At 47.9% G+C, this 20,951-nt stretch overlaps 1 protein-coding gene across 2 annotated transcripts in view; it reads left to right on the top strand.

Annotated features, from left to right (window-relative positions):
- The window catches only part of HK1 (hexokinase 1), an 88,981-nt gene that overhangs the window by 57,071 nt on the left and 10,959 nt on the right, over positions 1–20,951 (top strand). For both annotated transcript variants that reach the window (XM_045361105.2, XM_005565674.4), the window contains exons 8-14: positions 6,291–6,446; positions 8,953–9,186; positions 12,766–13,070; positions 14,609–14,757; positions 15,076–15,195; positions 16,637–16,732; positions 19,479–19,578. In XM_045361105.2, the coding sequence (XP_045217040.1) occupies positions 6,291–6,446; positions 8,953–9,186; positions 12,766–13,070; positions 14,609–14,757; positions 15,076–15,195; positions 16,637–16,732; positions 19,479–19,578 (1,160 nt within the window). The remainder of the gene's footprint in view (positions 1–6,290; positions 6,447–8,952; positions 9,187–12,765; positions 13,071–14,608; positions 14,758–15,075; positions 15,196–16,636; positions 16,733–19,478; positions 19,579–20,951) is intronic.

The following is a 20,951-nucleotide window of genomic DNA, read 5'->3' as shown; positions in this document are numbered from 1 at the left end:
CAGTTCCAAAGCTCTGACAAAGGTTTATGTAACCACACACACCCACCCCCATCCTGCCCAGTCCATTGACCTGACCCTACTGCCATCAAGTTATTACTGTGCCTATTTGTATGTTTCACTGAAAAGCCCTGAATATGCTTGATGGCAGTGCTGCCTCAGGCACCTCTGGGGGTATTCTGTGACACATGGCACGTATACCCTATTGCATCTCTAAAGTTCTCAAATCTCCACATTCCCAAGCGCATGTGACCCCAAAGGGTTTCAGATAAGAGGTTATGTACTTGTAGTTACTATCAGTCACTTAATGAGAAGTCTCTTTTCTTAGAAGTGCAGGTGGGGCATGCCACTTGTGGTAACTGAACAGGTAATGCCCAGGCCCTTTTTCTTGGCCTGAGTTTGGGAACCCTGCATGGCTTGGGTGTAAACTTGGATCTCTCTGCTGTTCATTGATGCATTTCTGAATTTTTCAAAGAGATGAACTGTATCCCAAGGCTAAACTATAAACTGTGTTTATGGTTGGCTTGCAATAAATGTTTTTGGGATGGATGGATGGATGGATGGGTGGTTGATGATGGATGAGAGATGAGTGGGTGGCTAAATGGGGGTACAGATGAGAAAGTGAAAGTCTGGGGCAAAGTCTCTTTTCTAGAATATGTTTCTCAGTTGTATTAGTCCGTTTTCACACTGCCGATAAAGACATACCTGTGACTGGGTAATTTACAAAAGAAAGAGGTTCAATGAACTTACAGTTCCACGTAGCTGGGGAAGCCTCACAATTGTGGAGCCAGTCATGTCTTACATGGATGACAGCAGGCATAGAGAACTTGTGCAGGGGAACTCCTCTTTTAAAACCATCCGATCTCGTGAGACTTTTTCACTATCACTAGAACAGCATGGGAAAGACTTGCTTCCATGTTCAGTTATCTCCCACCGGGTCCCTCCCACTACAACGTGGGAATTCAAGGTGAGATTTGGGTGGGGACACAGCCATACCATGTCACCAGTTTACTGCGTACTGTAGGTCAGGTCTCATTGAGAACAATTCCAAGGAAATGACAAATTCCCAAGTTGCGTCACATATTCCTGGAAATAGGCTGTAAGTTAAAGAGTTTTTTGCCTGAGCAAATTTTTGCTGTGCCCCCAGGCTTCTATCTGAATCTCTCGATCTTCCCTATGTCTTTTTTTACATAGAATGCCTAGTTCTTGAAAGTCATTTTATCCTCTTTGTGGCAGGGAAAGATGTTTCCTCCATTTGACTGATGGGAAAATTACGACCCTAGAATAGGACAGAGATGGCCCAAGACTCATTGTTGAGGTGTGGTCTGGTGTAGGTTTGGAGATTTTTGCCCTGTTTGACAGTTGGAGGTTTTCAGAGTGAGCTTCCAGAATCTCTTCTCATTGGTAATAAGAGATTTGTTATAAAGAGGCATTTTTTATCATTTATGGAGAAAAACCATCAGGGAGGATTTAGGGAAGTGATTTTTCATCTCTGAGTACACATTAGAGGTACATAGGGGCCTTTAAAAAAAATACTGATGTCCAGGCATCCTCTCACCAGAGACTCAGTTGGCCTGGGTTGCCCAGTCCTCAGTATTGTAAAAGCTCCTTGGGCGACTCCAATTTTTAACCAGGATTTTTTTTTTTTTTTTTTGAGACAGATTCTTGCTCTGTCACCCAGACTGGAGTGCAATGATGCAATCTCAGCTCACTGCAACCTTTGCCTCTCGGGTTCCAAGTGATTCTCCTGCCTCAGCCTACCGAGTAGCTGGGATTACAGGCATGCACCACCACATCCAGCTAATTTTGTATTTTTATAGAGATGGGGTTTCACCATGTTAACCAAACTGGTCTCGAACTCCTGACCTCAGGTGATCCACCCGTCTCGGCCTCCCAAAGTTCTGGGATTACAGACGTGAGCCACCGCGCCCGGCCATTAACCAGGTTTTAAAACCTCAGTGTGTTAGATTTGTGCAAAGGCTGTCAGTGCCCAAGTGGGCTCTAGGCTACCAATAGCTGCTCATTCCATTTGCTTTGATTGAAGTTAGCATTTAACTGAGTACCTGCTGTATACAGTGGACAGGGAGGACATTGTCATCATAGCTCTGTGGCTCCTGCCTTCATTGGTGGTTACTGCATTTGGGAGGCAGCAGAGGAACCTGCTTTGAGTATTCAGGCCCCACCTTGCCCCAGAGTCAGAAGGTCTGTTTCTAAAAGGGATCAGTCTTTTGGCTTCCTTGGTCTCGCCCTTATATTCCAGGCCTTTGATATTCTTGCCACATGCTTGTCTTATACTATGGAGTTAGCCCCACCTTTTATTTCACTTTTAATTCTCCTTCCCCTTTTGTTTCCTTGAGCTTTTTTTTTTTTTTTTTTTTTTTTTTTCCTGAGGGTATCGCACTGTTGCCCAGGCTGGAGTGCAGTGGTGTGATCTTGGCTTACTGTAGCCTTGAACTCCCAGGCTTAGGTGATCCTCCTGCCTCAGCCTCCTGACTAGCTGGGACCACAGGCAGCAGTACCATGCCTGGCTAATTTAACATTTTTTTTTTTCTTTTTTTGAGATGGAGTCTCTCTCTGTCGCCCAGGCTGGAGTGCAGTGGCCCAATCTCAGCTCACTGCAAGTTCCACCTCCCAGGTTTACACCATTCTCCTGCCTCAGCCTCCCGAGTAGCTGGAACTACAGGCACCCGCCACCTTGCCCGGCTAGTTTTTTGTATTTTTTAGTAGAGACAGAGTTTCACCGTGTTAGCCAGGATGGTCTCGATCTCCTGACCTCGTGATCTGCCCGTCTCGGCTTCCCAAAATGTTGGGATTATAGGCTTGAGCCACTGCACTCGGCTTAAATTTAAAATTTTTTGTAGAGACTGAATCTCCCTATGTTGCCCAGCTGGTCTCGAACTTCTGGGCTCAGGCAATCCTCCTGCCTCAGCCTCCCAAAGTGCTGGCATTACAGGTGTGAGCTACTGCACCTGGCCTGCTTGGACTTCTTGCTCTTCTGCTCTTGCTCTGTGCTGTGTCTGGAGTCTGGGATCTTGAATCCTTTTCCCCTGTGATTCCTTATCACATCCTTCAAACTGCAGAGCACCCACCCCACACAGCAACACAGCAACAGCAGTGACTGCAACAGCAAACGCTGGTGGTCGGTGGTTGGGAGAGCTCTTTGGCCTGGATGGTGGTTGAGTAACTGCGCGCCTTCAAGTCAGCACCCAGATGCCTTTTCTTTTTGTGGTTCTGCTGCTCCATGGAATCTCTCGGCAGCTCCAATCCTGGTTTGCTTGGCCATGGGCCTCTGTCTCTTTTCTTTCCTTGGGCTTCTAGTTGAAGCAGACCCAGGGTGCTGAGGGCTCCTCATTGGTGTGCAGGTCCTTGCCCATGACTCCTCGTGGTTGATGATGCTTCCCTCTCCCATCTCAGCCCTGCCTGGGCCCGCCGGCAGGCAGAGTGGTTGGAACCCTGCTGCGCTGCCTCTCACTGCCTATCTGTGGTCGTAGGTGTCTGACTGCCGAGATATCTGGGCATTACCTGTTCAGTTATCACAGGTGGCATGCCCTGAGAGGCAGATCATGACTTGCTGGATTTCATTAATTTCACTTGAGCAGATGGGAAGCAGCCTGTTGGAACAGGAGCCGGTCTCCATGAGCCTTGGTTTGAACAGAGAGAAGCTCGTGAGAGGTGCTATTTACTTGTTCTGCTGCTCTAACAGGGCCTTTAGGGACTAGGAAAGGACAGACCGTGGCCATGGGCCTCCCTCTGGAAAAGGGGGTATCACTATCCATGTATGTAATAGGCCGTGTAAAAAAGGGAGCAGATAGTTCTGGGCATCTTTAGAAGGCAGAGTGAAAAGCAGCAGGTAGAGGGTGCCCGGAGGCTGATGTTAGCCCATCCTAAGGGGAATGCCCTTTCTCTCGTCACACTGCCAAACAGGGAAGGCTGCCTAGGGAGGAGAAGAGGCAGACAGGCTGGGGTAGGGGTGGTCCTAGGTGGCTGCTAGCATGATAGTGACAGCTAACATTGAATGACACTGTCCATGAGACAGGCAGAAATGCACAGTGGTTAGGAGTACAACCTCTGGTGTTAGATCTAACTGGATTCAAAATGTGGATTTGCCACTTGTTAGCCCTGTCCATGGGTAAGTTATATAACCTTTCTGTGCCTCTGTTTCCTCATCTGTGAAATGGGGATAATTCTTATGTCTCCCTCCTAGGGTTGTAACGAAGATGAAATAAGTTAATACAGATAAAGTGCTGGGAAAAGTGTCAGACACATAGGAAGGGCCACAGGCACTCATTATTTAGCCAGATATTGTCAGATAGTGACCTATATTAACCCATATCCTCCGTATCCTCCATATAACCTTACAGGAAGGCAGTCAGTATCTCCATTGCACAGGTAGGGAGGCCAAGGTGAGTAGCTCAGTAGTGGCTCTGCCAGGGCTCCGCCAGCGCTGTTCCACCCCTGTTCAGGGCTACACAGAGGCTGTTCCCACAGGAGCCTGGGGCGGCACCAGACTCAGAAGGGCACTCTCCTGCCAGGGATCCTCTGCCTGGCCGCAGCCAGGTGGTCCTGTCTGGTTCTGTCAGGAGAAGGAACAATGAGGACTGTGTTTTTAAGGAGGCTCTGTGCCCTGTGCTGATGGTTGAGGGTCGGGTGCTCAGGTCTCGGCAGCATCCTTGGCTCCTGGGTGGCTCTGGTTGGAACAGATTGTTTTGCTGTGTCACAGCCAGCTGTGGGTGTGCCAGCTGGGCTCCCGCAGAGGAGCGGCGGGCTGCTCTGATGTGCGCCCACCTCTTCAATCTGCCCTGCTCAGGGGTTCCTTCTGGCCCCTGGCCAGCCAGGATGCGGGGGCTGAATCTGGCTCACGTATGGCATCGAGCCCTAGTTCTTGCCAGCTCTTGGCTGGGCCTTCAGCAATGCGTGTTGGCTTCTGTCTGTACACCTGGCTGCCTCTCCCCTGCAGCTTTGGGCTCATTCTGTGATTGGCTGGTGCTTGAACGGGGCTGGAGCAGTGGGGTGAGCCGATTGGCTGTCAGTACTCAGAGACCAGCCCTGGAGTTTAGGGTAACATCAGTGGGGGAGGAGTGAGTTCCTCAAAGCAAATTCTTGATCCTTTTGGCCGGAGAAGGAGAAAATCATGCCAGGGAGGTGCCTAACAAATGTCCTGACAGCGGCCCCAAGGGGAGTGGCTGCCTTTCCCTCAGAGAAGCTGTTTACCCTTTCTGAGCTGGGAAATGGGGACAATACTTCCTCGTCACCTCCTATCCACAGGGCTTGGGGTCTCCCATAGGAGTAGAGGTGAAAGGTCTTTGAAAAGTATAGCATACAAGCCGGGTGCTGTAGCTTGCGTCTGGTAGAGTCACTTGAGCCCGTGAGTTCGAAACCAGCCTAGGCAGCATAAGGAGACTCCCCCTCTACAAAAAATTTTAAAAATTATCTGGGCGTGGTGGTCTAGCTACTCAGGAGGCTGAGGTGGGAGGATGGCTTGAGCCTAGCAGGTTGAGGCTGCAAAGTCAAGATTATGCCACCTGCACTCTAGCCTGGGCACAGAGTGAGACCCTGTCTCAAAAAATAAATAAGTAGCCGGGCGCAGTGGCTCACGCCTGTAATCCCAGCACTTTGGGAGGCCGAGGCGGGCGGATCACGAGGTCAGGAGATCGAGACCATGGTGAAACCCCGTCTCTACTAAAAATACAAAAAATTAGCCGGGCGCGGTTGTGGGCGCCTGTAGTCCCAGCTACTCGGGAGGCTGAGGCAGGAGAATGGCGTGAACCCGGGAGGCGGAGCTTGCAGTGAGCCGAGATCGCGCCACTGCACTCCAGCCTGGGCGACAGAGCGAGACTCCGTCTCAAAAAAAAAAAAAAAAAAAATAAATAAATAAATAAGTAAATACACACATACATACATACATAAAGATAAAAAATAAAAAATATAGCATACAGTTTAGGAGGAGATTAAAATATTTTGCACATTTCTATCTGGGGCCTTCTTGACATCTGCAATCTAAATCCGAACGCTCCCCGTGCCTTCAGGCAGCCTTCCCTGCCCGCTCCTGCCTATGGTGTTCTCCTAGTCACAGGCATGGGGTCTGGATACTCCTGCCTTCTCTAGAGTCGTCTTGGCTTCCGATCCCTCTCCCTCTGCTGTTCAGTCACGCAAGAGCATGGTCTTGCCTGCCGCGAGGCTGGGGGCTGGTGAGGGGTGAGTCGGGGCTTCCCATTCCTTTTGTGTCTGTCCCAGCCCTCGTGTGTGGGGCGCAGAGGAAGGCTGACAAGTGCCGGTTTGCCTTTCTCCCGCAGGTTTGAGAAGATGGTCAGTGGCATGTACTTGGGAGAGCTGGTTCGACTGATCCTGGTCAAGATGGCCAAGGAGGGCCTCTTATTTGAAGGGCGGATCACCCCGGAGCTGCTCACCAGAGGGAAGTTTAACACCAGTGATGTGTCAGCCATTGAAAAGTAGGTACCGTCCCCTCAAGGCTTTCTTGGGGTGTTGGGGCAGAGAAGAGCAATTGGTCCCCTGTTACTTCTTGAGTCCAAGTTTGGTGGCTTTTCCTTCAAGAGTGTCATGGCTTTCTGGGTCCTTGTCCCCTCAGTCTTATCTGACCCGTCCTGGGCCAGACTCCCTGCAGGCACTTGTCACGGTTCATTAAAGAATGACATAGTTAGCCTCAAGTGTACAGGTGATTTTCCTGTCTAGCTACAAGAGCAGCTTCCTCTCCTACCCCCATCAGCCTGTCACCCCCACCCTCCACGCACACTCAGGGTAAGATTAGCGTCCGGAAAGCAGACGATTCAAGCAAGGAGCAAGGAGCTGGTGAAGCCTGGAGCCTGGGTTTTTGCAATTGCACCTTTTGGAATTGGACCTTCTCCAGACCTTCTCCAGACTGTGTTGAGGGCACTAAGGGCACCTTAGTAACCTCAAGGTGTTAATTAGGTGCTTCCTGAAAAAAGACTTCCTTGACCAATAGGATTGGGAATATGGCACATTTATCTTCCATTTTACAATGTTATGGTAAAATAAATACAGACTTACAGTAAAACAGAATGAGAAGTATAAAGTATAAAAAGAATACAGATTTATAGTATCATCAACACATTAAAGAAAACCCAGTTTGCTTTGACTGACTTGTCATTTCCCAGACTTCTTTTGTGTTTGAAACCACCCCTTCCCTGCCACTCACAAATTCTTTCAGGGGAAACCTGTTAACAGCCAGAAATGTGCCCTGGCATGCAATTTGAGAAACACTGGTTAACACATGAGACAGGACAGTTAGAAGGAAAGACAGAGCCAGCCAGCAACTAACTGCAGCCCCTTGACATCACACAAGAAACCCGGGATTCTTTGTCTTAACTGTAACTCACAGGCCTTCACGCAGAGAGGGAAGCAGGTGACCCCGATCCCGCTGGCAGTCTGATGTAGTCTGGTGCCTCCAAGTCTAAAGCACTCTTGTCTTGTTGCTGGCCTCCGTGTGCAGAAGGCTGTACTCCTGGTTAAGGAGACTCCTTGTAGCCATGTGAGGCCACCTGGATAAAGATAAGGCTAGCTTTGCTGCCATCTTTGGTGCAAGGAATGCTATTTTATCTCTGCGCAAAGTGGTCATTCCCATTGCTCCCTGTGTGGTCCTAGAAATTTGGATGGAGCCAGTGCTTCATAGCTCTGGCTCCTGGGAGAAGATTTGCATTAGCTCTCTTCGAGGTTAGAGAAGGCAGCTGCTGGAATAGGAAAGGGGTTTATCTGGACCAACTCTTCTGCCATACCCATGTGCTGGAGTTTGTTTGATGATTACTCTCCTTCAGGAACAGTAGGTGCAAAGCCCCGATAATCAGGGAGCCTTGCTCCTGAGTTTCTAGCCGTCTCTTTTCATGAGTCTCCTGGTCAGTGGCTGGGAAGAAAGGGGAGCAGGAGACTCGTGGATTGTCTTGAAAGTCACTGGCCAAGTCAGGAAATGCATTCCTTCCTCTTGGCCTGTTTCTGATATTGACCCAGCTAGCTCAAGGAAGCATGTATATTATAATAAAGGCTATCTCAAACAAACAAACAAAAACTATATAAAACATCCTGCAAGAGCAGATGTTAGAGGCATTCTCTAAAATCAGGAGCAAGACAGTATCGCCAGTTTCTATTTTGGCATTATACTGGAGTCTTAGCCAGTGGGGTTTTTCTTTTTTTTTTTTTTTAAAGAAAAGGTGAGAGATAAAGGTGTGAGAATCAAAAAAGAAGTAAAACTGCCATTATTTGCAAATGGTAAAAGTCTATATGGAATACCCCCAAAATACCTACAGACAAATGAGTAGAATGATGGAAGAGGTTAAAAAGATGTCTGGAGATAAGATACAGAAATCAGTTATATTTCTATCAGCAATAATAAAAATATGTACATACTTTAAAATACTTTTTAAAGAATAATTTTAGATTTACAGGAAAGCTGCAAAGATACAGTGTATATGTGTTTGTGTGTGTGTGTATATACATGTATGTATACATATATATTTTAAAGACACCATTTACAGTAATAACAAAACTATAAAGTACTTCGGAATGAATCCAACAAAAGATACACAAAACACATATACAGAAAATTACAATTTGGCTGAGAGACATCAAGGAAGGATGTGTAAGCATCCAGGGCAACTCACAGACCTGGAGAGTGGGAGGTTCTCCCGAGCCTCCTGAGCCCTGGGTGGTGGCAGCCATTTCTCCACTTGTTCAGAGGCCACATCGTTTTGCCTCTCCACTTCTCTTCATGGTTCTGGCTTGGCGTAATGCAGGCTGGTACAGTTTTTCCGATTACTACCTGGCATTTCTTATGGAGGAGAACCCTTCCTGGGGCTTTCTCAGGCATTTGACTGTCTTCATCCCATACCACGCACAGGCTTTCCCTTTCTAGCACCTTCGCGCCTCAGTGCTTTGCACTGCCTCGCGTGGTCCTCAGTGCATCAGTATTGGCCTCTAACTTCACAGGAATAAGGAAGGCCTCCACAATGCCAAAGAAATCCTGACCCGCCTGGGAGTGGAGCCGTCCGATGATGACTGTGTCTCGGTCCAGCACGTTTGCACCATTGTCTCGTTTCGCTCAGCCAACCTGGTAGCTGCTACACTGGGCGCCATCTTGAACCGCCTGCGTGATAACAAGGGCACACCCAGGCTGCGGACCACGGTTGGTGTCGATGGATCTCTTTACAAGACGCACCCACAGTGAGTCTGCCCTTTGCTCTCATTGGCACTCTGTACCCATTGTGGGTGGGGACCTTCTCCAGAAATCAGACTTTTGTACCCAGTGAACATTTTTCGGCAGACAAGACAATGGTGGTCAGGGGCTGTGGCTCATGCCTGTAATCTCAGCACTTTGAGAGGCCGAGGCAGGAGGAAGGAGTTTGAGAACAGCCTGGGCAACATAGTAAGACCTCATCTCTACAAAAAATAAAAAATAAATAAATAAATAACATGCCTAGTTCTGGGCAGTAAGGTCAGTGTTGCCCATTTGGGAAGGATCGCCCTTAGCCGATCCTTGCTGGTATTGTTTCTGCACTCCGTTGTTACCTTGCCCTGTCAAAAGTCGAGATGGAGATTTCTGTAGCTGTCGGTCCCGCTGGGTGGAGTGTGTCTGTCTCTCGTCCGCATTTCGTCAGGAGGACCTTGGGTCAGAGGTGTGGTACCCACATTCTTGTTTCAAAAGCTGCTGTTAAAACCCCCCAAACCCTCAGACTTTACTTTTTTAAATGGGCAGCTTGTCTGTGGTTGGCCTCTGAGAGCTGGAGCTGTAGGAGCTGTAAGGTGACCCCACTGGCGAGGGGGTGCTTTGTTCCCCACGCAGCCTTCTGGTCTGTCAGTAGCCCCCAGCCAGTCCTCATACCGTCTCACCTTAGTTTCAGAAGCCACGTTGTCCTGTGAGAACGTGGCTTGTACTTTTTTAAAAGGCTAAAGGTAAATTCTAAGTCATTATCTAATAAGTTTTAATGATAGCCTGTGACATTATTTTTTTGCACAGGACCTCAGAATTGTTTCCCACTGTACATATAAATATAATGTGCATGTGAAGTACTCATGTCAATACTGCACCTTCACACCCAGCTCTGGTGATGGCTCAAAGAATGTCGACTTAAATTGAAATAGTCCTGGCCTGGCATGGCAACTCACACCTGTAATCCCAGCACTTTGGGAGGCTAAGGCAGGTGGATTGCTTGAGCCCAGGAGTTCGAGACCAGCCTGGGCAATGTGGTGAAACCCTGTCTCTACAAAAAAATCATACAAATTATTAGCTGGGTGTCGTGGTGTGCCTATAATCCCAGTTACTTGGAAGGCTGAAGTGGTAGGATCACTTGAGCATGGGGGTGTGGAGGTTGCAGTGACCTGAGATTGTGCCTCTGCACTCCAGCCTGGGGGACAGAGCAAGATCCTGTCTCAAAAGAAAAAAAAAAAAAAGAGAGAGAGAGAAATAGTTTTGTGTTGCTGAGGCGAAAGGGTTTGAGCCAAGTTAGAGGATGTTATTTGCCAAGGATGTAATTGTATTTTTAAAATATTTTTAAAGTATTTGCAAAATTCTTGATAATGAAACTTTTATTAGCCATTGCTTTCTTTCTTTTTTCTTTGTAATTTCTTGGCTAATTTTTTGGACAAGAAAGCCTAGGGATTTGCAGCATCACATTAGAATTTTTTTAGATTGTAGTAAAATATACATAACATGAAATATATCATCTTAACGTTTTTTTTTTTGGAGGCAGGGTCTTGCCCTATTGCCCAGGCTGGACTGGAGTGGAGTGGTGTGCTCTCAGCTCACTGCAACCTTAGCCTCCCAGGTTCAAGCAATTCTCCTGCCTCAGCCATGCCACTGCACCAGGCTGATTTTTTGTATGTGTTTTTTTAGTAGTGATGAAGTTTCGTCATGCTGGCCAGGCTGGTCTTGAACTCCTGACCTCAAGTGATCCTTGGCCTCCCAAAGTGCTGGCTTAGACATAAGCCATTGTGCCCGGCCCACCTTAACCATGAAGGGTACAGTTCAGTGGTATTAAGTACATTCATACTCTTGTGCAGTAATCCCTATGAGCCAGAACTCTTCTCATCACAGTTTAAAAAATAGCTTTGATTAAATGTTTCTCATTTCAGAAGTAATATTTACTCAGTATAGAAACTTTAACTAGTTCAAAAAGTTATGAAGAAAATAGAAATCATCCTTAATCCCACCCCTTGGAGTTGACTGCTGTTAATATTTTGGGGGAACTGTTTTGCCAGCCTTCTCTATTGACTGCAGACCGCAGACAGAGATAGAACTGAGGAAGTTCTATCTCACTGCTGTCCCAAAGCTCTCTTCTAGACACTGAGAAATCTCCAGACTTTTATGTGGTGAGGGAAAGAGCCAAGTGAAAAAAAGAGTGATTATTTATTGAACCCTTCCTCAGCAGCAGTTACTAATCTGAGCTTTTTAACGAGCTCAGTTAGTTCCCTGCACATCACTGACACCCAGATACTGAGACCCTCATTACTTCAGGGTCAGCTGCTCAAGGTCACCTGAGGTGGAGTGGGTGGAGTTCGCCCTTGTTTTCCCATCTGACTTTTTTTTTTTTTTTTTTTTTGAGACAGAGTCTCGCTCTGCCGCCCAGGCTGGAGTGCAGTGGCGTGATCTTGGCTCACTGCAAGCTCCGCCTCCCGGGTTCATGCCATTCTCCTGCCTCAGCCTCCCGAGTAGCTGGGACTACAGGCGCCCGCCACCTCACCCGGCTAGTTTTTTTTGTATTTTTTTAGTAGAGACGGGGTTTCACCGTGTCAGCCAGGATGGTCTCGATCTCCTGACCTCGTGATCCGCCCGTCTCGGCCTCCCAAAGTGCTGGGATTACAGGCTTGAGCCACCGCGCCCGGCCTCTTTTTTTTTTTTTGAGACAGAGTCTCGCTCTGTTGCCCAGGCTGAAGTGTAGTGGTATGCTCTCGGCTCACTGCAACCTCCGCCTCCCAGGGGTCAAGCAATTCTCTTGCCTCAGACTCCTGAGTAGCTGGAATTACAGGCATCTGTCACCATGCCCAGCTAATTTTTATATTTTTAGTAGAGACAGGGTTTCACCATGTTGGCCAGGCTGGTCTTGAAGTCCTGACCTCAGGTGATCCACCTGCCTTGGCCTCCCAAAGTGCTGGGATTACAGGCATGAGCCATTGCATCTGACTTTTGAACACTGTGCTCTTGACCACTGTGCTGTATTATCTTCTTCACGGTGGAGGGCAAAATGTTTTTAGACCTGGAATTTTTGTGTGTGATACTCATGTAATAATGAGAATCTTCTCTTTTTATGTGTGATTATGAACGATTTCATTTTTCCTTTTTACCTCTCTGCATTTGCTAACTTTTCTACAGTGGGTATATATGATTTGTGTGATGAAACAAGCAGGTGCAGAAAATGGAATTAGGCTGGGCACAGTGGCCCATGCCTGTAATCCCAGCACTTGGGAAGCTGAGGCAGGTGAATAGCTTGAACCCAGAAGTTTGAGACCAGCCTGAGCAACATGGTGAAATCCTGTTTCTACTAAAAATACAAAAAAATTAGCCAGGCGTGGCTCCAGCTACTAGGGAGGCTGAGGTGGGAGGATCACCTGAACCTGGGAAGTCGAGGCAGCCGTGAGCTGTGATTGTGCCACTGCGTTCCAGCCTGGGCGACAGAGCAAGACCCTGTCTCAAAAAAAAAGGGGGGTGGAAAAAAGAGTTAAAGAGTGGAGAAAGAAAGGGTGGCCAGAGGTCCCCAGTGGATGCTCAGTCCAGCTGTTGTGGCATGTCCCCCCCGCCCCCACAAGGTATTCCCGGCGTTTCCACAAGACTCTGAGGCGCTTGGTGCCGGACTCCGATGTGCGTTTCCTCCTCTCGGAGAGTGGCAGCGGCAAGGGGGCTGCCATGGTGACAGCGGTGGCCTACCGCTTGGCCGAGCAGCACCGGCAAATAGAGGAGACCCTGGCTCATTTCCACCTCACCAAGGACATGCTGCTGGAGGTGAAGAAGAGGATGCGGGCCGAGATGGAGCTGGGGCTGAGGAAGCAGACGCACAACAATGCCGTGGTTAAGATGCTGCCCTCCTTCGTCCGGAGTACCCCTGACGGGACCGGTGAGGGCCTGCTGGGGGCTGACATGCCTGTCCTGCTCCTGCCAGGGACTGAGCCACAGTGGGGGAGGTTGAATTCACCAGTGGATGCCTTTGCACTGGTGATGCATGATTTTGCCAGAGCTAGAAACTTCCTCACACCTGTTTTCCATTTTTATTAACTGATTTGTCATATGTGTGAGTTGCGGCAGTTAAATTTTCCTGGTCGGACCTCCCAGGCAAGTGCTATCTACCTCTAAAACTACAGCCCTGCTCAGAGTAGTGCTCTGAGCTGGGCAAGGTGGCACACGCCTGTCATCCAGATACTCAAGAGGCTGAGGTGGGAGGACTGCTTGAACCCAGGAGTTCAAGACCAGTCTGGGCAACACAGCAAGACCCTGTCTCAAAAAGTATTAAATGAATAAAAAAGAAGTGTTCTTAAAAGCTGGGCAAATCCCACAGCACTGATTAGGTTTTCCCAAAGCCAAGGTAAGCCAGCAGAAGGATAAACACTCAGTGTACCGTTCTTAAATCTCGATAGAGTATGCATGAGACATTCAGGGCTTGGGGAGTTTTGCATTCAGGCAAATGGTAGCACGGATTCCAGCCCTTTATGCTAACCTTGGTAGTTTTCACTGAAGCCGATCATTATGGGGAATCTGAAGAGCTTTTCAGGTGGGTCCTTGGAGTAATGAATGTTTGTGACAGGAATGAGTCCTATGTGTAAGTTACCTAATACCACATTATAAGTCATCCTTATACTTAGTGGCTTAAAACAACCACCCTTTATTATTGTTCATGCATCTGTGGGTCAGTTGGACAGTTCTGCTCATCAGGGCCAGGTGCGGCTGACCTCTGCCGGCCTCATTCCTGGATCTGCAGTCAGCTGTTGGGTCAGCTGAGACAGATCTCAGATGCCCTTCCACACATGTCCAGCGGTTGGTTGCTGGCTGGGGTGCGGGGGTCCCTGGCCCTGTGTCTCATCCTTCAGTGGGCCACCTGTCTGTTCAAGTGGTGGCAGTAAGGGCTGCAAGGGAGAGGGGAAGACTTCAAAGCCTCCTGGAAGCCCAGACTGGGGATAGGCTCAGCTTTGCCTCTGCCACACTCTGTTGGCCTGAACAATCCTAGGGCTGGGCTAGATCCCAGGGGAGGAGAAATTGACTCCATCTTTCAGTGGGAAGAACTGCAGTCACATTGCAAAGAAGGATTTTGCACATGCAGGGAAGGGAATGATGTGGCTGTTTTCGCAAATACCCCACACCCTGACATAAATTATTAATTTTTGTAGGAGATTTTCGTTGTTGCAGCCCTGGTGAAGTCTGTGTATTGTGACAGGTGGTTTACTCACATGCTCCCCTCCCAGTGTGGCTCCAAGTCTGTGGTGGTCAGGGATGTAGTGCCCACTCTTCCTCTGAGTCTGTGCTGTGTCCTAAAGGGAGGAGTTGCAGCTTCTCTGTGTTTGCTATGGGATTCTCCCCTTGAAAGTCTGGAGTCTTGGGGTTACTGGCTGCCAAAAGGCACTTAGCTGTTTTTGACATTCTTTATGTTTTTGACTGCAACAGAGAATGGTGACTTCTTGGCCCTGGATCTTGGAGGAACCAATTTCCGTGTGCTGCTGGTGAAAATCCGTAGTGGGAAAAAGAGAACGGTGGAAATGCACAACAAGATCTACGCCATTCCTATTGAAATCATGCAGGGCACTGGGGAAGAGGTGAGATTACAAAACCATAGTGCATATGCACTGCACACACGGCCAGTGGCACCGGCAGTCACGTGATGACCAAAATCCTCCATGGGATGCCCACATGGATTTGTGTCCTTGTGGCCCAGAAGCACCAGATGCTTTTTGCCATGCCTGGCTTGTGACACTCTGGTGACTGACAAGGCTCTGGAAAAGGATGCTCACTCTGCATGTGTGGGGGGTGTGTTTGCATACGTGTGTGTGTGTGTGTATACACACTTTGGTCCATGTGCACTGATAAAGTTAAAACCACAGAGAGCATGGGAGATCCTTTCTTTTCTCCTGCAGCTGTTTGATCACATTGTCTCCTGCATCTCTGACTTCCTGGACTACATGGGGATCAAAGGCCCTAGGATGCCTCTGGGCTTCACGTTCTCATTTCCCTGCCAGCAGACGAGTCTGGACGCGGTGAGTCTCTGTCCTTAGGCCTCAGTGATCAGGCAGCACTGAGTCCCCTGTGGCCCGGGTGGGCTGGCCCTTGAGGCCTTCTCCAGCCTCAGTGTCATTCCTAGGTGACAGTCACAGTCACAGTGGGTTGAGCCAGGCTTTATTTCACAGCCTGCAGGACATACTGGGACTCTTCTCTCTTCTTTTCTCTTTGAAAGCAGTCACCTTTTCTGGGAAACCTTCTGGTCCTCCAGGCAAAAATAGAACCTTGTCCTCTTCTGTGTCCCCTGTTCATTTGATTGTTGCCTTGCTTATAGCACTTCTTACACAGTTAGTTCTTAGTGACAGCGTCTTTTGTTTCTGCTAGTGGTATACTCCGTGAGCAAGGACCTGTATCCCCACACGCCCTAGCACAGTGTCCAATCAGAGGAGATAATAAATGTTTGTTCAATACACGGGATGAATCAGGGTCCAGGATCAGAGCTTGAGCACCTGCTGACTACTGAGTACTGGGCTCAGAGCTGAAGGTTACAGCTCCTGTCCTCTGGAAGGCCACAGTCTAGTGGGGGAGCCGAGTCCCTAACACCAGCGGCTCCAGCTCCATGCAGTCAGGGTTGGGGAGTGGATTCTGGGCAGAAAGAACCAATGGTGCAGAGTCACGGAGGCAAGACCCAGCCTGTCACGTTGGAAGAGCTGTAGGTAGCTCTGGGTGTCACAGGTAGAGACATAACCAGGCAGGAGTTCTGGAGGTGGGTCTTAGGCCAGGGTTTAAGGCTTAATGAGCAGCCCTAGGAGAGCTAGGTATGGTCACCTGCCTCTGTAAACCAGTTAATCCAGTCACGTCGCTGACTTGGGACTTTTTTCTTCTGAAACTCTTTTAGAGCTCAGGAGTTAGATCTATGAAAACTTGAGGGTTTTTTGTTTGTTTGTTTGTTTGTTTTTAAAGCACTTCACTTAATACCTTCACCTTGGATTCATCACAGTCAACACACACCCAGGGTACTTTTTTCCCCAGGAAGTGTTTTAACTTCAATCCAGTGAAACCTAAAATGTATTTTAGGTAGTCACAGCATTACTAAACTCTTAGGATCCTTTAGTTATAGTGTCAGTAGACTCTTCTGTACAGCTGGTTATGCCAGTGGCAGTACCAGGCTAAGAATCGGGTGGTCTGGGCTCTCCATTATTGAGTGCCGTCTTTGCTGTCTGCTGGGTGAACTTAGACATCACTATTTACCTAATGTACCTCATTTTCTCCATCTGTGAAGTGGGATTATTTCAGACCCCTATGAGGATGGTGAGGAGGGTCTGTCATATTTTATTGGTTTGTCCTCAGATGTTTGAACTCTGTCTCCGATGTTGTGAGCCCTCAGCAGTTGTTGACTCAGGAGGGAGGGTTGGAATTTTGTATTCTCCCCTTCTGGGTTAATTACATAGGACTCTCCTGGTGCTTTTTATGTTTTAGGGAATCTTGATCACGTGGACAAAGGGTTTTAAGGCAACAGACTGCGTGGGCCATGATGTAGCCACCTTACTAAGGGATGCGATAAAAAGGAGAGAGGTAACTATTAAAATAATGTTTTTAAAAATCTTTACTGTTTTAGGGGTTTCTAAAACGTGTGTTTGCCTGTTGTAAAGAATTCAGGCTGGGTGTGGTGGCTCACACCTGTAATCCTAGCACTTTGGGAGGCCGAGGCGGGTGGATCATGAGGTCAGGAGTTTGAGACCAACCTGGCCAATATGGTGAAACCCCGTCTCTACTAAAATTACAAAAATTTGCCAGGTGTGGTGGTGCCACCCGTAGTCCCAGCTACTCGGGAGGCTGAGGCAGAAGAATCGCTTGAACCTAGGAGGAGGTGCAGTGAGCTGAGGTCGTGCCACTGCACTCCAGCCTGGGTGACAGAGCAAGGCTCCATCTCAAAAAAAAAAAAAAAAGAATTCAAACAATACAGAAGCATGTGACCTGGCCAAGAAAAGCTCCCTATTTCCTGACTCCACTGCCCGCAATGAAACAAGGGCTCATAGGTTTATGTTGTTAAAGGATTATTATTATTATTATTTTTAGAAAGGTAAATCATGACTCTCATACAAATTGAAAAAGAGAGAAGCAGCCCCTGACAGGTAGGCACAGCCTGACACTCTCAATTATGCCTTGGTGTTCTCCTGCGGAACACAAACAATTTCACAGAGTCCACAAACAATTACAGAGCGGAAACATCAGACACAGCCGCTCCGTCCGGGACCATGATGGATTTAGACAAGAAAAAGACCAGTCTGTAACCGTAGAATTGCCCCTGGTTCCTGACAATATCCAATCCAGGGCAAAGCCCCAATTCTTTAAACCTTCCCCCAAACCACAACACAGACACAGATCCAAATTACATTTTTTTTTTTTTTTTTTTTTTAGAACTTTAAAGTTTCCTTTTTTGAGACAGGGTCTTACTCTGTCACCCAGGCTGGAGTGCAGTGGTGCAATCTTGGCTCACTGCAACCTCGGCCTCCCAGGCTCAAGAGATCCTTCCGCTTCAGCCTCCCTAGTAGCTGGGACTACAGGTGGGCATCTACACCCGGCTAATTTTTGTATTTTTGGTAGAGATGGTGTTTTATCATATTGCCCAGGCTGGTCTCCAACTCCTGGGCTCAAGCGATCTGCTCACCTTGGCCTCCCAAAGGGTTGAGGTTTTTAAATAGAGGTGGAGTCTTGCTGTGTTACCCAGGCTGGTCTTGAACTCCTGGGCTCAAGTGATCCTCCTGTCTTACCCTCTCAAAGCGTTGGGATTCCAAGCATGGGCCACCACACCAAGCCACTTTCCGAGATGCCCCCTGGGGTGTGTTCTCCAGTGTTGCAGTGAGTCAGTAAAGCCCGACTTTGTTAGATTACAGGTGTGTTTCTGGTGGTCTTTGGTTGGAGGATGTTGAAAAAATATAAAATGAAAAATTTCCAATATTTAACTCATTAATTAATTAGGGAGTCAGTAAGAGACTGTTTCACATTTTTTTTCTTTTGCCTTTTTTCAAACCCCATTACACTGAGCAAAGTAAGAAATTTAAAAAACAAAACAAAACAAAAACACTTCAAATGACAGTCTAAAGAGCAGACAGATACCTAGGCACTAGGCAGTCAGGGAAGCTGACATGAGTGTCGGAAAGAGGGCTGATTTGTCTGCTGTCTTTTGCAGATAAATAGGAAAAAAAGAAAGAGGGCTGAGTTGCATCTGGAAGGGTATGCTACACAACTTAAAATATTTCATTGAAAATATAGCTGCAGGTTGGGTGCAGTGGCTCACACCTGTAGCCAAGGCAGGAGGAACTTTGGGAGGCCAAGGCAGGAGGAACGCTTGAGCCCAGGAGTTGGAGACCAGCCTGGGTAACGTAGTAAGACCCAGTCTCTACAAGAAATTAAAAAATAAAAAATTAGCCAGTCCATAGTGGTGCACACCTGTGGTCCCACCTACTTGGGAGGCTGAGGTGGGAGGATTACTTGAGCTTAGGAGGTTGAGTCTGCAGTGAGCCATGATTGGGGTAGTGCACTCCAGCCTGGGTGACAGAGCAAGACTCTGTCTCTTAAATTAGAAAGGATACCTGGTGATCTATTTTTGCCTGTTTCACAACTGTTAGTGTTAATTCTTCTATCTTGCTTTTCACGCATATGCCAATACACACACACACACTCTTAAAAAATAGGAATTATACCATTTATATAACATGACAACTTGTTTTTTTGATTTAATATGAAACAGGTATCCTTCCTCATCATTGCATTTAGACCAACCTCTTACTTTTTCCTGGCTGTGTAGGATTCCAGCATATGTCTGGATTGCGGTTTACATAGCCCATTTGATCTACACTTGGATTGTTTCCTTTTTCTGACTTGCACGTCATGCAGTAAATATCCTTGTATGTGTGCCTTTGTGCACCTGCATGACTATTTCTCAAGGACAGATTCTGAGCAATGAGTTTGATATTTTCCGTTTTGCCCTCTGAAAGGCCATAATGCTTTAAACTCCAAAGGGAAGAAGCTATTTGATCATTGCTGCTTGTCTCCCCTATTCTATGATTCACTCTAATAGTATCTGTAAAATGGGTAGAATACTTTCCCTTCCTTAGATCTCATGTTTCAGATATATCCTTAATAGCAGAGGTTTAGTCTGTGAAGGAACATTCATTATGTTTTTGTAGGCTGGTAAGAAAACCATCTAACATGATAACCAGGGGCTCTCTGACTGCAGTGCAGCAGACAGAACCAGCAGCATTCAAGCCAGGCATAATGATCCTGTTCCTAAAGCTGTGTCCCTTTCTTTGCAAAGGAATTTGACCTGGACGTGGTGGCTGTGGTCAACGACACAGTGGGCACCATGATGACCTGTGCTTATGAGGAGCCCACCTGTGAGGTCGGACTCATTGTTGGTGAGTTTCCTGGAAGGTCTCTCCCTGGGGAAGGGAAGGCTGGGCTTTCCCTGTTTTGTGGAGCCTTGGCCCGGCAGCTTGGCCCTCTGTATGGGGTAGTCTTATCTGTCAGTATCGTTTCCTGACCACCTCCAGAGTTCAGGGCTGGATGAAGGCTGCAGAGTCTCCAACGGGGGCCGGGGGTCAGGGTCTCTTTCCTAAGACACCCATAATGCTACACATTGCTTATGATCAGACTGTCATGAACTGAACTCTTGAGGAATGAGGCCCCAAAAGGCTCACGTGGCTTGAGTGGAGACAGGTACCTGGAGCGGGACTGGCAAACATGGCAGCTCTATGGGCCTTGTATGGAGGGGCTCTGGGCAGGTATTGCAGAGGGATGGGGTAGGGAGGGAGTCTGAGGCTGGAAAGGAAGTAGAGAGCACTTCCCATGCTGACCATGCTTAGAGCATGGAAAGGGGCAGGATGGTCTTGGGCACCATTTTGCCTTTAGCAGCCACTGTTTGTGCTTGGTCCCAGCCACTGAAGGGGGTTGCAGAGAGGTGGTCACTGCAGCTCGTTGCCTTGTAATCCAAACACATTAGGGGTCTGGGCCTCGAGCACATCGTTCCTGAAGCATATTGATTTGGGCTATGAGGAAACCATTTGTCCTGCTGGTCCTGCTCCTCATGTCAGGGGATGCTGGGAAAGACCCCAGAGAGTTTCTTAGCCAACATCTGCAGACTCTGCCTGGCCAGTGAGCTGTGGCACCCCTGCTACTGGATCAGTTGCTGAGCATCTAGAGCTTGGGAAGAGGCCCCAGTAGGCTGCCTTCCAGGTGCCAGGAAGAATTTTTCATTCATTGTTAAGCCACTTTTCGCTTCTGTTGAAATTAAAAAAAACTAGGGAGCAGCTCTTGGTGAAAGGTTGTTTGGGGCCTGGCTTTCTCCACCCAGCCCCTCCCTTTCTTTCTATGAATGGGCTTAAGTATGAAATGCAAAGCTAGGGGCCCCACCTTCCCTCCTGGGAGGTAGACCCACCTGTTTCCTGGCACCAGGCTCCAGCTACATTTCATAACTACTTCTTCTTTCCTCCATCAATTGATCTCTTTGCTCAGGACTCACATAGGCAAGATGTATAGTTTCCATGTTTTGACTTTCTTTGCATCTCCCACTCCCATCATCTTCCATTTTTGGAGCTCCTCTTCTCTCAGTTTTAACCTTGGGTGAAAAGGGGGCTGAGAAAACAAAGAACAAATGTCATCCAGCTGTACAGTCTTTGAACTCTACTTAAGTTTCTTCAAAGGGGATGAAAACTACCAAAGCCCTTTTGGTCTGGTCAGGGGGTGTGTCTTGTGTCCTCCTGATGAAGGTTCACCTACATCCCACCCTGGA

This window comes from Macaca fascicularis, chromosome 9 (genome assembly GCF_037993035.2).
Source record: "Macaca fascicularis isolate 582-1 chromosome 9, T2T-MFA8v1.1".
NCBI classification, from domain to species: domain Eukaryota; kingdom Metazoa; phylum Chordata; class Mammalia; order Primates; family Cercopithecidae; genus Macaca; species Macaca fascicularis.
This window is presented reverse-complemented; position numbering and strand designations above follow the sequence as displayed.